Consider the following 13,548-nt stretch of genomic DNA (forward strand, 5'->3'; position numbering starts at 1 on the left):
TTTCTGGCATTATCAGAGACAAGTTATCAGCTTCCATGAACAGTTGTGTAATCAGGAGTTTCTTTAAAATAATATTCCAGAATACTAATTGTTATACACAACTGTAAAGAAAAGAACGTTAGCTGTCTAAATTATCTTAAGAGATATATATACAGTGCACGCACACCAGAAGGCGTCATGGGGCTAAGTTAGTGGTACTTCCAGTACATCCTTAGTGCCTCATTCCAGCATCCACAAACTCAGCATGAAAAAGTAATACAATGTGGCACTTGGGACATGTGAGAAGTGTACAGGCTCTGTGCAAGCACGAAGAGCAGCTGGAAGAGTAGCCCCTTGGTGCCAAGTGACTCTGAAATATCATAAATTATATAAAGAATTCTGAGATTTATTATGTATTCAGCTTCATGAGTTGAGCTTTGTTAGGTGTGTCTTTGTATATTTTTACGGCTTAATGCAAAACATGCATTTAATGCAGCCTATGCCTTCCATACTACATAAGTAACATCCACCAGTACAGAAACTAATGAAATCAGATGTTTATCACGTTGATACATTTAAGGAAGGAAAATAAAATAAATCTAGAATGCACCAGAGCACAAAGGAATATCAGACCCTACTCCAATGCGATCCTGTGCTTCTGAGAAATATGCAGCTGGAGTTCAGATGATTAGAAATGCTGTTAATAGAATTGAGACATTTGAAATCATGGGACATTCCAGATTCACGATGGACTGTGTCCATCCTTGCCAAAATGGCGAAGGTTTAACCGTTCAGGGGAGCCTCCTTGAGCCTAAGACCAGGAAACGCCAGGGTCCCTCATATTCTCATCTTCCCTTAATGGAACCATGGACGTCATTTAGTGGTCGCAGCTGCGACCCCTAGTTTGTCTCTTACCACCCCAGGAACTGCCTTTGCGACCCATGACCTCAGAGGTGGTAAAATGAGTGCCCTGAACAAGGGGAAGCTCGCCCTAATGGACGTCGGTTGGGGACCCACTTTCCTGGTTTTCTGACAATTTTGTTACAACCCATATAGTGAATAATATTATTCATTATTTGTAATAAAAAATGGAGTACCATTCGCTGTAATATGACCCTATGTGGCAACTAAGGTAAGTAAAAAATGCTTTTAAATGTATGTTGTGTGCTTGGCGGGTGACAGTTTGTTTATGTGAAACAGAGTGTGTGAATATGTATGCGTAATGGTGTGTTTGTGTGTGAGAGTCAAAGTAAAGGTCAAATGGCGTGGCGTGTGATGTCACTTCCGCTACCCCTGGCATGTTGGTGAACTGTCGCCCATGAATGGAACCTCTTGCTTTGTGATCGCCTCGTTGTAAAATGGCGCTTTGAGGACAAGGTCGTGTTGCTTGATACTGGAGTACTGCGAAGGGAACACCGATGTGTCGCTGCACATGGTGCTGTATTCAGGAGCAAAGTCATGCAGCTAACTGTCTGGTACCCAGCCAGCTAAGCTCTGTAATGAGATGTTAGTCGCACAAAGGACGCATTCCGCCTTTAACGAAGCAGGGCAACTGCTCTTTGGGGACCTTTCCGCAGTTATTGCTCCACCAGCGAGCCAGATGGGCACTGGCGCACGAGCCTCCAAAAGCTTTGGCAGGTGCGCCATCACTCTGCAGGGCTGCCTCTTTTTATGTGGCACGCTGCTGTGCAGAATAACACCTAAAAGGAAACACAGTCCTTTGGGAGGGGAGATAAAAAGTCACAGCAATCGGGAAAAAACAAACACGCTTCCAAAATTCAGGCTTTCAAGGTGCCTTCAGAAATCTTCGTAGGATATACAGATAAACCTCTCTACCTTGATGATGCCGCGAGGTCAGGCATTTTAAGTGTGGGGTGTCTGGATAACCCTCAGTAGGGGCACCGGGACACATATGGAGGCGCATATCCCCTTCAGCTCAGCCCTGACCTTCGGATGCTAGCATAGGGAGGACGGAGCATCCTCACGGAAGAGAGACAAACGGGCAGTGAAACAAGTGCCATCATTAAAAAAAAGTGACATGGGAAAGACCCACTGTTGACGCAACTGCATTTGGTTAAAGGAAAGATACTGAATCAGGACGATAAACGTGCAAAATTGTATAACTGTTTCCTCAAGTAACATGAAATTCTTGCAAGAACTATAGATTTCTACGTAATACAGGGGGAGGGTGCATGGACGTCGTTTAGGGGACGTATTTGTGACACCTGGCTTGCCCTTTTCGACCCTGGCACTGTCTGAGCGACCCCTGGTCTCGGAGGTGGCAAATCTAGTGCCAGAAACACAGTCGGTTGGGGCCCAACTCTGTTTTCTCTCACCGTTTTTATTACACTAATAGAAAATTACATGTGCGCGCAACTGAAGATCAAAGTTCATGCGATGTCGCTGCTGCTACCCCGAGCATTTTGGTGAACTGCCGTTCTTGGGAGCGTGAAATCACGAAAACTGGAGGCGTGGTATTCACCAATGTAGAACAATCTTGCGAGACATCAGCTCTAACGTCTGCACATCGTTGATAAATTCACAAGGTGTAAGTTGTTAGTGGACAGAATGTGGTCGCGACACCTCCAGTTTTATTGCTCGCGTGTAAGAAAAAACACACATGTAATAAGAATAACTCGTAGCACATGCACAGCTCAAAATAGGAGTTTACGGAGGTTACTCTTGCGTAATAAAAATTACAGACAGCCGTGATAGAGAATAAAAACTAAAATAAATTAATGGTACGAAGCAGTCATGAAAGCAATATGCGTACAAGAAATGTGGATTATAATGTTGGAGACCACAATGGAAGAAGAAATGCATTTGAGGATTGGCAGTAAAGGGCGGCATCGGCCAACACAGTGGGGGACAAACTCAGTCTCTCAAGCACGTGGTTTCATCGTCCTCTTAAAGATCCAGAGAACATCTCTAGCTTCGGACGGCATGGCTCCTGCACGTCCCCGCCATCGGGGGCACCTTTTTGACAGATTCCAGGCTGGAGAGCATCTTAAGTCTGCCAGACACCCATCAGATGTCTGCCTGCCGAAAGTGACATTAAGCACAAGCTGTTTAAATATAACTAGCAGATATTTTTCCGTTCATTTGAAATTCACCTACATTTCACTGGCGCACATTAAAATGGCTTTTCTCCAGAGCTCGCCATTTTGAAAGGAAAGGGCATTTCTCAGCCTCATGTAGCAAAGCCGAACAGATAGATTTTGTAAGAATATGGAACAGTAGCTAGGGGTCACCATCCAGGACCCCTTAACTCTGGCGAGGGAAACCTTCCCCCAGCACCGTCCATGCTGTAGTGTTGTACTCAGCAGCGTCTGACCAACGAAGGCCATGTGCCTCCTGTGGTGGTTCGGAGAGCAGGGCGGACCACCCACACGGTATATCCACAGAACCTTAAAGTTACAAAAAAGTATCAAAAGGAAACATTCTTGTTGCACACCCTTCCACAGAGATTGGGTATTGTGTAAACTCAAAGCCACAACAGCCGACTCCGAGGCCGACGTTTCTTCCTCATTATAAAGAGTCAGGCCTTTTTAATGAAGATGGAAAGGAATTCCCAAACACCACTGGCCAGTCAGAAACCTGCGTTCACTTTTGCGTTTATTTACTTATTGTTTTTGTATAGCGTGGAGAGGAGTATAAAAGGTAGAGAGGGCAGCATAGGAATATGAGCCCAAGGATACTTATGTCAACTTCTTCAGTCATCTTTCCGTGCAACTGATGGTCTTCAAGGGTTCTGTAAGTGGGTACCAACCCTAGTCTTTCCTCAGTGGGCCACCATTGGCTCTGTCTTCCGGGCCTTGGTATATCATCAGTGCACGGAGGTTGTATGCCCTTCTCTGTAAACCACTAATTCTTCTGTCGGAGAGAGTAATGGCTGAAGGTATACAAAGAACATCTCCATATGCAATCAGCTGCAAATGTTATAAGCCATCAGCTAGGCTAATAACGCTACTTTTGAAGGCTGTTTTTTTTTTACTATTCCAGTAATGTCTTCTATACAGCGTTCTGCGTCGTAAGAAAAAATCTCAAGCTAGAAATAACAAATCCCCCAGGAGTGAGGCTGTTCGTGCATTAGCTTGGCATTTTAATTGAAATCTATCCTTCAGTTACCACTGAGTATTACTCCATATAAAAGGAGTGCTAATCTGAGGGAATGCACTATAACAGCATTGCAGTAAGGCTACCTCCTCTTTCACGGATGTGTTGTGTTTCCCTGGACATCCACTAGGCCGATGTTTAGGTTAGGTGGATTCTCTTCTCTCCTCCGAACAAGACAGCACCCTCTCCCAATGTGATCTAGCAGTGTCAGATAGTAGGATGAGATTATCATATAGGTCGTGCGCTTCAAATTCCTGCCAGGTTTCCCAGGTCAGTGACGTGCTCCATCCACGTTTTTTACTTTGACTTCAGGGACGTGTACTCATGTTTTATATTGGAATAAACAAGACTACAAGTCCCAGAATTCAAAGAAAAAACCTGGACTGGAGCAGACCAACATGCATGGACCCAGGTAACTTGGCAGGGCTGCCTCCAGGTGTGTTTTCAAATAAATGTCTCATGTCAGTGAGGTCTGGTGTTTCTCTGCAAGTGCATCAAATGTCAGCGCCCAAGAGTAAAGCGATAGAGGTATAAGCTAGATATGCCCTCTGCAGTGAGTGAGGCAACATCCTTCACCATCCACGAGCTACAGTCACCTTCATAACCTCCTACATGGCCAGGATTCACTGGATGGATGCGAAATGTCAAGTCAGAGGAGTTGTCACTTCCTACAGTGTTACTGAACATTTATGTAAGCTCTCACTTATCTTCTTATTGTCACTGGGCTGTACTATTAAGTCTATGCAGTATATAACAATCTATAACTTCTGATAGTGGGTAAATAGACAAAGGATAACATCAGTCACTTTGTCATGAGTTATTCTACCATGGAATCCAGAAACCATAGCTTTAGTATCTACTCTTCTCAGAAGATGAAGATCTTGCTTTACTATGAGGAGCAGCAGTCTTTTCATCCATTTCAGAATGAAGCAGAACTTTATCATCTTCTCCACTGAGAAGGTGAGAGGCTACTTTCATATTGTATGGCTAACAGTCCTTCATAACATTAATGACAGGGCACTTACAGTCTAAGATCTTGCCATACGCTTTGACTTTCCAAAGACTGACTACATCAACCATTCACTTTCTCCAACAGTTATTATTTAGTGCTGAACCGGAAAGATCATTATTTCCTTCTTAGACCCTTTCAAATATTATGCCCTCTTTTAAGCCCTCTCCAAAACCTGCACATTTCTGAAGACTCCCCTTTAGTTTGTCACTCTTGTTTGAGAAATGCTCTAACTTCATATGTACTAAGTAAAAATGCTCATCTATGATGATGATACCCAGCTCAATCTGAATTTAGTACACAAAGCTGGTGGTGTCTCGGAACACAAACCTACAATGAAATTCAACTAAGTTAGAAAGCTGTCAATACAAAAATATTTCCTCCATTGGAATTCATTGTGGTTCAGTGCCTGCAACCCAATTCAGTGGTCATCAAACTGGATGGTTTAGTGGATGCTGACTTTCCCAATGAAGTACACAGAAAGCTGATAGAAGGAATGCTTGGATTAATCTCAACCACTGGTAATTGCTCAGGCCGCATCCCAGTCCATCGTTGTTTTGCACACCTTGTCACCTCGGTTTGGACCCAGCCATATAACAGTCAGTCTGGACCTGGCCCCGACAGGAACAGCTCACCCCAAACTGCCAGGCCCTTCCTGAACCAGAACACAAGCAACCTGGAACAGGCTTTGCCCTTATTAGGGCTCATCAGCTGGGTATAGCTTGCTTCTAGTGGCACAGTGTGCATGGCATCCATGTCATGGTACACCCATCTGACTAAGTGCATCACAGTAAAGTATACACAAACAATGGATTGCAATGTGGCCCTGAACAATGGCCAGTGGCTGAAATTAATTCAAGCATTCCATCCATTACATTGCTTTTAATGATTTTTCCAATGGCCCTCACATTTCTGCAGAGGTAAAAGGCTGCTTCTTGCCATTGAAACAGTTGACTATGAGTACCACAGTAGCCTCCCATTAAACCACATACAGAAGGCAACACAACTAGACTGGACGATGTATAAAATAGCTAAGATATTAAACCAATTTGTGAAATGAACAAGACTAAAACTTTCTGCCAAATGAAAAACCGTTTTATATAGGTCAAGAACAGAATTAAATCAAATAATTGTCAAGATGTGATGGTGGTAAGTGGTCCAGTGAGCACACAGTGAAGTGAACTTTAGTGATAGGCAAGCAGGTAAGTACAAAAAGGGGTAAGGGGGAGGGGAATCATCCGCTGAAATGGATAATCTACTAGACACTGTAAAAATGTTTATTAATGTCATTACAAAGATTTTAAAGACAATAACCACTTCTCTAAACTGGATGGCTTTATAGAAGCCTTACACAACAGTGGGAGAGCTTTCTTGTAGGCCTTCACCTCTCGAGGACTCACTGACTGCAAGTTGCAACTTCTTGTTTTTTCTCTACTCTTTCCGCTGCACCATGATCCCTTCTGAGTCAGTATGCACTTTAAAATATTTTTTTATTACAATAGCAATATTATTACATACACTGATCTTGTTGCTTTTACTTTTATCTATACTATGTCTGCAAAATGTATAATCACTAGGTAACTGCTAAACCCTATGTTAAGAGGCTAGCCATGATTTATCACCAGGTGCATTTGGGCAGACTGAATAATTGCCAATTGTTTCATTTTTTGTTTTTAGATTGGGGCGGCCTTATGAATAGCTCCTGTGGTAATCTTGATTTGGATGTCACAGGAGTTTGCCTTTAAACCAGGATTACAGTGTGTATGGTAATACTGTACTTGACAGAATTTGTGCTTGGAAAATACCATACTTTCTGGAGTTTGCAGCTCTGAACAGCGGGAAACGTGTGGTGTTACCAGAATGAGGAAGTACTCCACCTGATGGCATAGGTACTTATCGGGTGTGTTATATCCTTTCAAAATTGCTGGCAACTCCTAAATAGGCCCATGTTTTGCTTATGTATCAACCAGCACTAAGTCTGACACTCTGTCTGTCCTACCAAAGCAAATCCCCCAGACAGGTCCTGTCTGAGAATACCAAATGAGCAATGAAGCTCCCGCGACAAGCTTTCGAAAAACAAATGCGCTCCATTCCCCAGCTCCATCGTTTATTTCCTTTACAAACAATTTGTACACTGTTCTCCTCCACAGCTCATTAACTGGATGCAAATACAGAGCCAATGCCTCATTTACATGGGAATGCGTCGCCTCAAACCAGGGATTAAAAGTCACACAGCAGCAGGGCAATCAATTGGCCAGGTCACGTGACCCAAAATATTCTGCATAAATCCCCAGCGGGATGGTTAAAGAACAAACACAAATGAAAACTATGACAGTAACAGTGGAGTTAAAATTGGGTGTGTGAGGATAGTTCAATGAGACTAACAAGTAACTGAGCTACTAGGTCGCTGGGCTGAGGCAATTTGTTTTCACCAATGAAGTCGAACCTTCCTTCAGGGAAGCGAACAACTCACTATTGTTCATGTCTGAATACAATGACGGATTGTGTTTAATGTTTCACATTTGTGTGATATTTCCCCAAAATGAATATGATCTAATGATGAGATTAAATGATCCAGCCCCACATCGTTAACTATACTCTCCTTAATTAAAACAATTCTGCTAGTTTGGGAATATATTTGCTATTTCCATTCGAACTTCACGTTAAAAGAACTGTATGTACAACTACAGACTATTTTGTTAGATGATTTGAAAGTCACTGTACCAATTAACTTTAAGGAAGCCATATCAGACGTCATCTCTTCTTGCCTCCTCACGCTGCTTTGAAGACAGTGTCACTGCAGGTAGACGCCCATCTCATGGTGGCCAATATAAAGAATGATATCAATAGATTATTAATGAAGCAAGGCAAGGTGACACCAGAAGACGCTGAAGCACATTGAGGCACGGTGGATGTGGGCTGCCTACAGCTGGCGGTCTGCGCCAGGCCTAGCTGTGCTCTGGTGAGCATGTTGTAACAGCCGAGCAAGCTGGAGGCCTTCAGTAGTGTACTGAGCTCTGTTGAGACCTGCTCATGCAGGGTGATTTGGACAGAAGCCGAACAAAGCGTTCTGAGATTTTCTGCCCCAACTTTGCAAGGAGGCGTGGACTACAGGTAAAACACACTAGGGACTGGTTTGGTTCTCAGGTGTCCGGAGAATTGGGGTACTGAAGATTGCTGGCGTTCTGTTTCTAAGCCAGAAAGTAGGGGAACTGCAACAATTTCAGAAAAGGGTAAAGAAAATGTCAAGCAAGCGGAGTACCAAGGAAGATGACTACTGGAGTCATTACACACAGCACAAGACACATCCACCTGACTATCAAGAGCAAATAGTAAGCACACTGGAACACAACTGGCTATAAAAACAGAGTCAGAGAAAAGACAGCAATCTTGTAGTACAACCGGTAGCCGTCAGAATGGGCTGTAAGCTCCCATGTAGTGGTCCCAGAGCCAAAGGGGCTAAGCAATTACACCGGTTCATAGCCCTAGCTTTTGTACTCTTTAAGCAACAAATAGCCATGACTCGAAAGGCGGCCTCAGTGCCAGACACGTGGGCAATGGTTGCAAAACCTCCTACTTTGGACCTGGGCTGAGGCTCACACACTACACATGATGCGATCTAGGCGCCAGCTGAAAGTGGATGTGGGGAACTGAGATAACTATATCCTTAACATAGAAGGCAAAAATGACACACGCCCACCATGACGGGATTTCCTAGATGCCCACATTACTTCTTGGGTGTCATAGTCAATTTGGTGCACGATGTTTGAACTTGACAGCAGCCCTAACTGTGCACCATATCAGTGGCTGGACCTGAAGATGTGCTGTTCGATCCCTAGGCTGCCAACCAAGATGCTTTGCTCCTACGTATTCCTCACCATCCTTCCATCGTCCCTGGTTCTTTAGGGTAATGGCAAAGCCCTTTTTGTTGCTTGTGCACCACTTGAGATGCTCTACTAATGACTTTGCATAAAACAGATGTGGTTGTTGTTCATCTCTTTTTTCCGTATGTAAACTGTTCCCCTCCCCTGAAAACTAACCCCAACCCTCTCCCAGCCCCACTTACCTGACCGCGTTCTATCCCGACCCCCCCGCCGTAAATACAAAAATACCCTGATCCCCCACCCCTTAAAACACGACCCCTCACCCAACGTAAACAAAAAGTTACCCCAACCCCCCACCCCGCCCCTAAAAACCCACCCCTTAAAAACAAAATTACCCCAACCCCTATCCCCGCCACTAAAAACCCGCCATAATTACAAAGCTACCCCCACCTCCGCCCTTATACACTAAATTACCCCAACCCTCTAACCCCACCACAAAAACAAAACTACCCCACAGCCCCACATATCTGACCGCATCCTCTCCGGATGCTGACTCCTTTTTTTCTCTGCCTTAACCACGCATGTGCGTTGTTCAGCACATGCGTGTTTAAGGCAGAGAAAAATGGAGTCGTTATTAACGTAAGGTTGGTTCCGCTTGCGTTAACACCAACGTCTTGGTTCTGGCGTTGCCGTTGAGGATGTTTACCTACAACCAGTGACTGATGGGGGGGTGGTCGGTTCTGAGCACAGAAGTGGATTTTTACTTTGCCTGATGTCATGAATGGTGAAGACACTGTCGTGAAGCATCCAGAAATATTGTGAGGGCAGAGTGGGGCACATTGTGACCTGCTAATATTTTATTCCAGAAGATGCCAATCTAATTAACTGGGTTACCGTGCCAATAGCTAGGAGAAGGAAGATTCAGGCCACAAATGTTGAAGTTGCTCTTCACGTCTTTACTCTTTGCCTTCTCCCCTTTTTGTAGTGACAATGTTAGTAGAGACACCAAATCTGGGAAGGCCAACCCATAAATCCTAAACCACTCATTTACACAATGACATTCTTATGTACACTGGGGCGCACCTATGTTTCCATATGGTGACAATTTAGCTTTATGTAAAACAACATAAATAAATAAAAACCCAGTACCAAATAAGAAATGAGGATAACAAATTCAAGTCAAGGTAAAGGGCAGACAACACAAATGAAAAACACAGGAGTTGAAAAAGTTAAAGAGTTTAAAGAAATGTTGAAGCTAGTGTGCATGGTGCATGGCTCAGTATGTTATGTTGTTGAATAGTGGGGTAGAAGCAACAACCTTTGTTATGGCATCTCACAATATTCTATATCCGGGAAAAGCTTAATCGAAATGGAAAAATGATCGTTTGACAGTGTGGTCAGTAGTCAGCGTGTTCTGTGTTAGGACTGAGGAATTGCTTCAGTGAGCTAGTTTTGATGTGAGTGAGGGATGAAGCTTGGCATGGGCTACTGCGAATCACAAACTGGATATATTTCCAGGCTATGCAGATATGAAAGCAGGAGATAATTAAAATGCAATTGCTCCGGGAGGGAGAATTTTGGAATTATTTGCAAACGAGATGTATGCAGTAAAAGGTCTTTGCAAGCGTGATGGGTCGAAGATTCCATACCCGGAAGCATAAAGCTAGCTTCTGGTCCCCGCACCAGGGCACTCACCATGCTGCAGTTGCTGTTCACGGAGATGCACTTTTTGTCGTCGCACCACTGGCACCCGTTGGTGTTGGCAGTGCAGCTGGCACAGTCCGTGTTCCTGTAACATCTGTCGTCAAGGGCAGCTGAAAACATGAACAGAAGAGACAGCAGTCAGTCAGGTTACAGGTTAGAGGAGAAACGTGTGTATCCTTCACAGCAGCTTGGCCTTGTGCCCGCTCAGTCATGGCTGACCCTGAGTTTAACAAATAAGTAGGACCTGATCCTAGCCCAGCTGAGGGCAGAGACGTTTTGAGGCATGGAGAAAGTGGGCTCTGGCCCCGGGCCCCATCCTTTCAGGGGTCCCCTTATACAGCCAGCTCTGTTCTGCAAAAAGCTTTTCCCCAATATCCCTCAATAATTCTAAAAGAGATTGCTTTAAATACCGTTTTAATTTCATTTATTTTTTGATGTAGGTGTTGGGCGAGAGTCTACTATAGACATTTTGCAGAGAAATGTTCTGCTTATGTTTGCATCAGCCATAAAAAAGTTTCTTATAGATCAATTTAAGTCATGGAACTCTCGACAAATTCCACATAAAAAAATAAATAGCCAAAGTACATATACTTCCACATAAAACCTAATACATTTCTAGTAAGTCTAGAAACTCCTAAAATATAGCAATACTAAGATACAATACAATTAATGCAGATTCAAAAAGCATTATAAAAGTTAAAAATCCTGTAGCAAAACATTTGATTTGGGGGTGCATAAAAAAGACTGAGAACTCCGAGGCAGACAGTATTATGGCTGAAGGCATATGGGTCTCAGCCATTTGCAACGGTATGGTTATAGTGCTGGGCAAACAAAAAGAACATGATTCAGGTCTTTGAGATTAGATCGACAAGGATTACACTCCGCTAAAGAGCCATACCATTTAGCCAGAAGGGCATTAAGCGGGAGCAGGCACTCCCTCAGCAGAATCTAAAAACGCCTAACCCTATGTGGTAGATTCCATACTATACAAGTTTTTTTTTTTTTTTAGTAAAATGGAATCTATTAGATTCTGGAAGCCCCTTTTTTAAGGCATGCTTCCTTGCGTAGCCAAAAGCTTAAGGACCATAAAGCCTGTTTAAACTGGCTTTTAATTGTGGCAGTGTTAATGTATCTTCTTCGCTCCTTGCAAGACAGGCAACCCAGCGTACCACCCCTGCCAGGCCCTGGACAAATGCACTTCTCAGGCCCATCGCCAACCTTAGGGTCGCCACAGAGGTCACAGTATTACTAGATGTGAGACTTCTGAGGATTCTACCATCCATCAAGTCCAGAAAGCCCCATTTCGTTACATCAGTCTGTTCCAAACCACAAAGTAGCGAGACTGAGATTTTAGCTCGGTAAACCCCTAGAAAATACAAGAAGTGTCTCCTCCAGGTAGCTCTATATAGAGTGCCTAAACCTTTTGGCTTGAGACCAGACTTTTCCGTATGGGCCTTTTCACTAAGATTCCCACACATAACATTCCCAAAAAAGTATACGATCTCACAGTTTGTAACTTTTGTTCCCCTAAGGATCATAGAAAAGTACTACATTTTGGTTTCTTTTTCCCATTGAAGCACATAATTTTACTTTTCAAGATGTTAATATTTAAAAAGTGGGCATCTGCAAACTGTTTCAATACCTGTAAATCACAATTTAATCCTTTCGATGTAAGGCCCAGAATTATTATGTCATCCACGTAGAACAGGCAAACTACAGATTTTACAGCAACTATTGGGGCAAAGCTCTCACTGTGAGATAGATGTATAGGTAGATCTGAGACATATAACGAAAAGAGGAGTGGAGCTCAGAGGCACCCCTGTTTTAGCCCCTTCACAGTGGGTATTTCCGCACCCTGAATGAGACAGACCCCTATCACCACCTAATAATACTGTGCACCAGGTGAAGGAGTGCAGCAAGATAACCAGGTCTAATAGGGTGCTCGGCATACCCAATCCAGAAAGCTTTCTTCATAGCAAGGCCCGACCCACTTCATCAAGTGCTGTCGAGAACTCTATATAAGCCACGTAGATCGCTCCTCCTCTTGCTTTTACATATTTTTCATTGACCACGTGAAGGGCTGCTACGTTATCGATAGTACCATGCTTTCTCCTAAATACAATGTGCTCCAAAGGTATGATTTTGTATTCTTCGGCCCACTTACTTATCTGGGTCAGTAAGCATTTAGCAAAAACTTTCCCTACCACATCTAGAAGAGCAATCTGGTGATAATTTCCTGGAGAATTTTGATCTCCCTTCTTGTACAGTGGGACTATAACACTTCCCAACCAGGAGGTTTTTATTTTTATTTTCATAACAACTTTTAAAAACCATGAATAATATCTTAATCCCGGTGGGGACATCTTGTTTTGTTACCGAAATTGGTATTTTGTCTGGTCCCATTGCAGCAGAGGAGCACATTCCTCAAACGTTACTCTCTTTATTGGGAAGGAAAATCGTAAGGTGGTGGAACCCTTTTTTATCCTAGACACTTCCACCTCCACCCCATTCGAGACATAGAGAGTAGAAATAAAATTAATTCAACTTGCCTTGTCGGTAGCCGAGGGAAAAGATCTCACTCTTGATCCACATCCTTCTGCTACCAATGACCAGAAACTCCTTCTCTGGCCTTTTACTACAGCTTCACTTAGGTTGATCCAAAGCCTGTCCCACACTTCTCTTTTTATATGGGTCTTCAGGTGCCCCCTTCTTCTTTTCATTAGGGACAGCCTTATGTGTCTTTCGTGGGAATGTTATATATTGATTCCTGACTATGGCATTTATTTCCCTATTTAGTAGGAGGCGTGGACAAGGAATCGCCTTAAACCTACTCTCTGTAGCTTTTCGGGTAGCCCCTACTAACAGATGCTTCATTAATCTACCAAAGCTTTCCAATTCATCCCCCATCTAGGCTTT

General features: G+C 43.5%; 1 protein-coding gene across 2 annotated transcripts in view; it reads right to left on the reverse strand.

Annotated features, from left to right (window-relative positions):
- ATRNL1 (attractin like 1) overlaps positions 1-13,548 on the reverse strand; it is a 2,088,076-nt gene that overhangs the window by 1,418,834 nt on the left and 655,694 nt on the right. For both annotated transcript variants that reach the window (XM_069239275.1, XM_069239274.1), the window contains exon 13: positions 10,624-10,742. In XM_069239275.1, the coding sequence (XP_069095376.1) occupies positions 10,624-10,742 (119 nt within the window). The remainder of the gene's footprint in view (positions 1-10,623; positions 10,743-13,548) is intronic.

This window comes from Pleurodeles waltl, chromosome 6 (genome assembly GCF_031143425.1).
Source record: "Pleurodeles waltl isolate 20211129_DDA chromosome 6, aPleWal1.hap1.20221129, whole genome shotgun sequence".
Taxonomy (NCBI): domain Eukaryota; kingdom Metazoa; phylum Chordata; class Amphibia; order Caudata; family Salamandridae; genus Pleurodeles; species Pleurodeles waltl.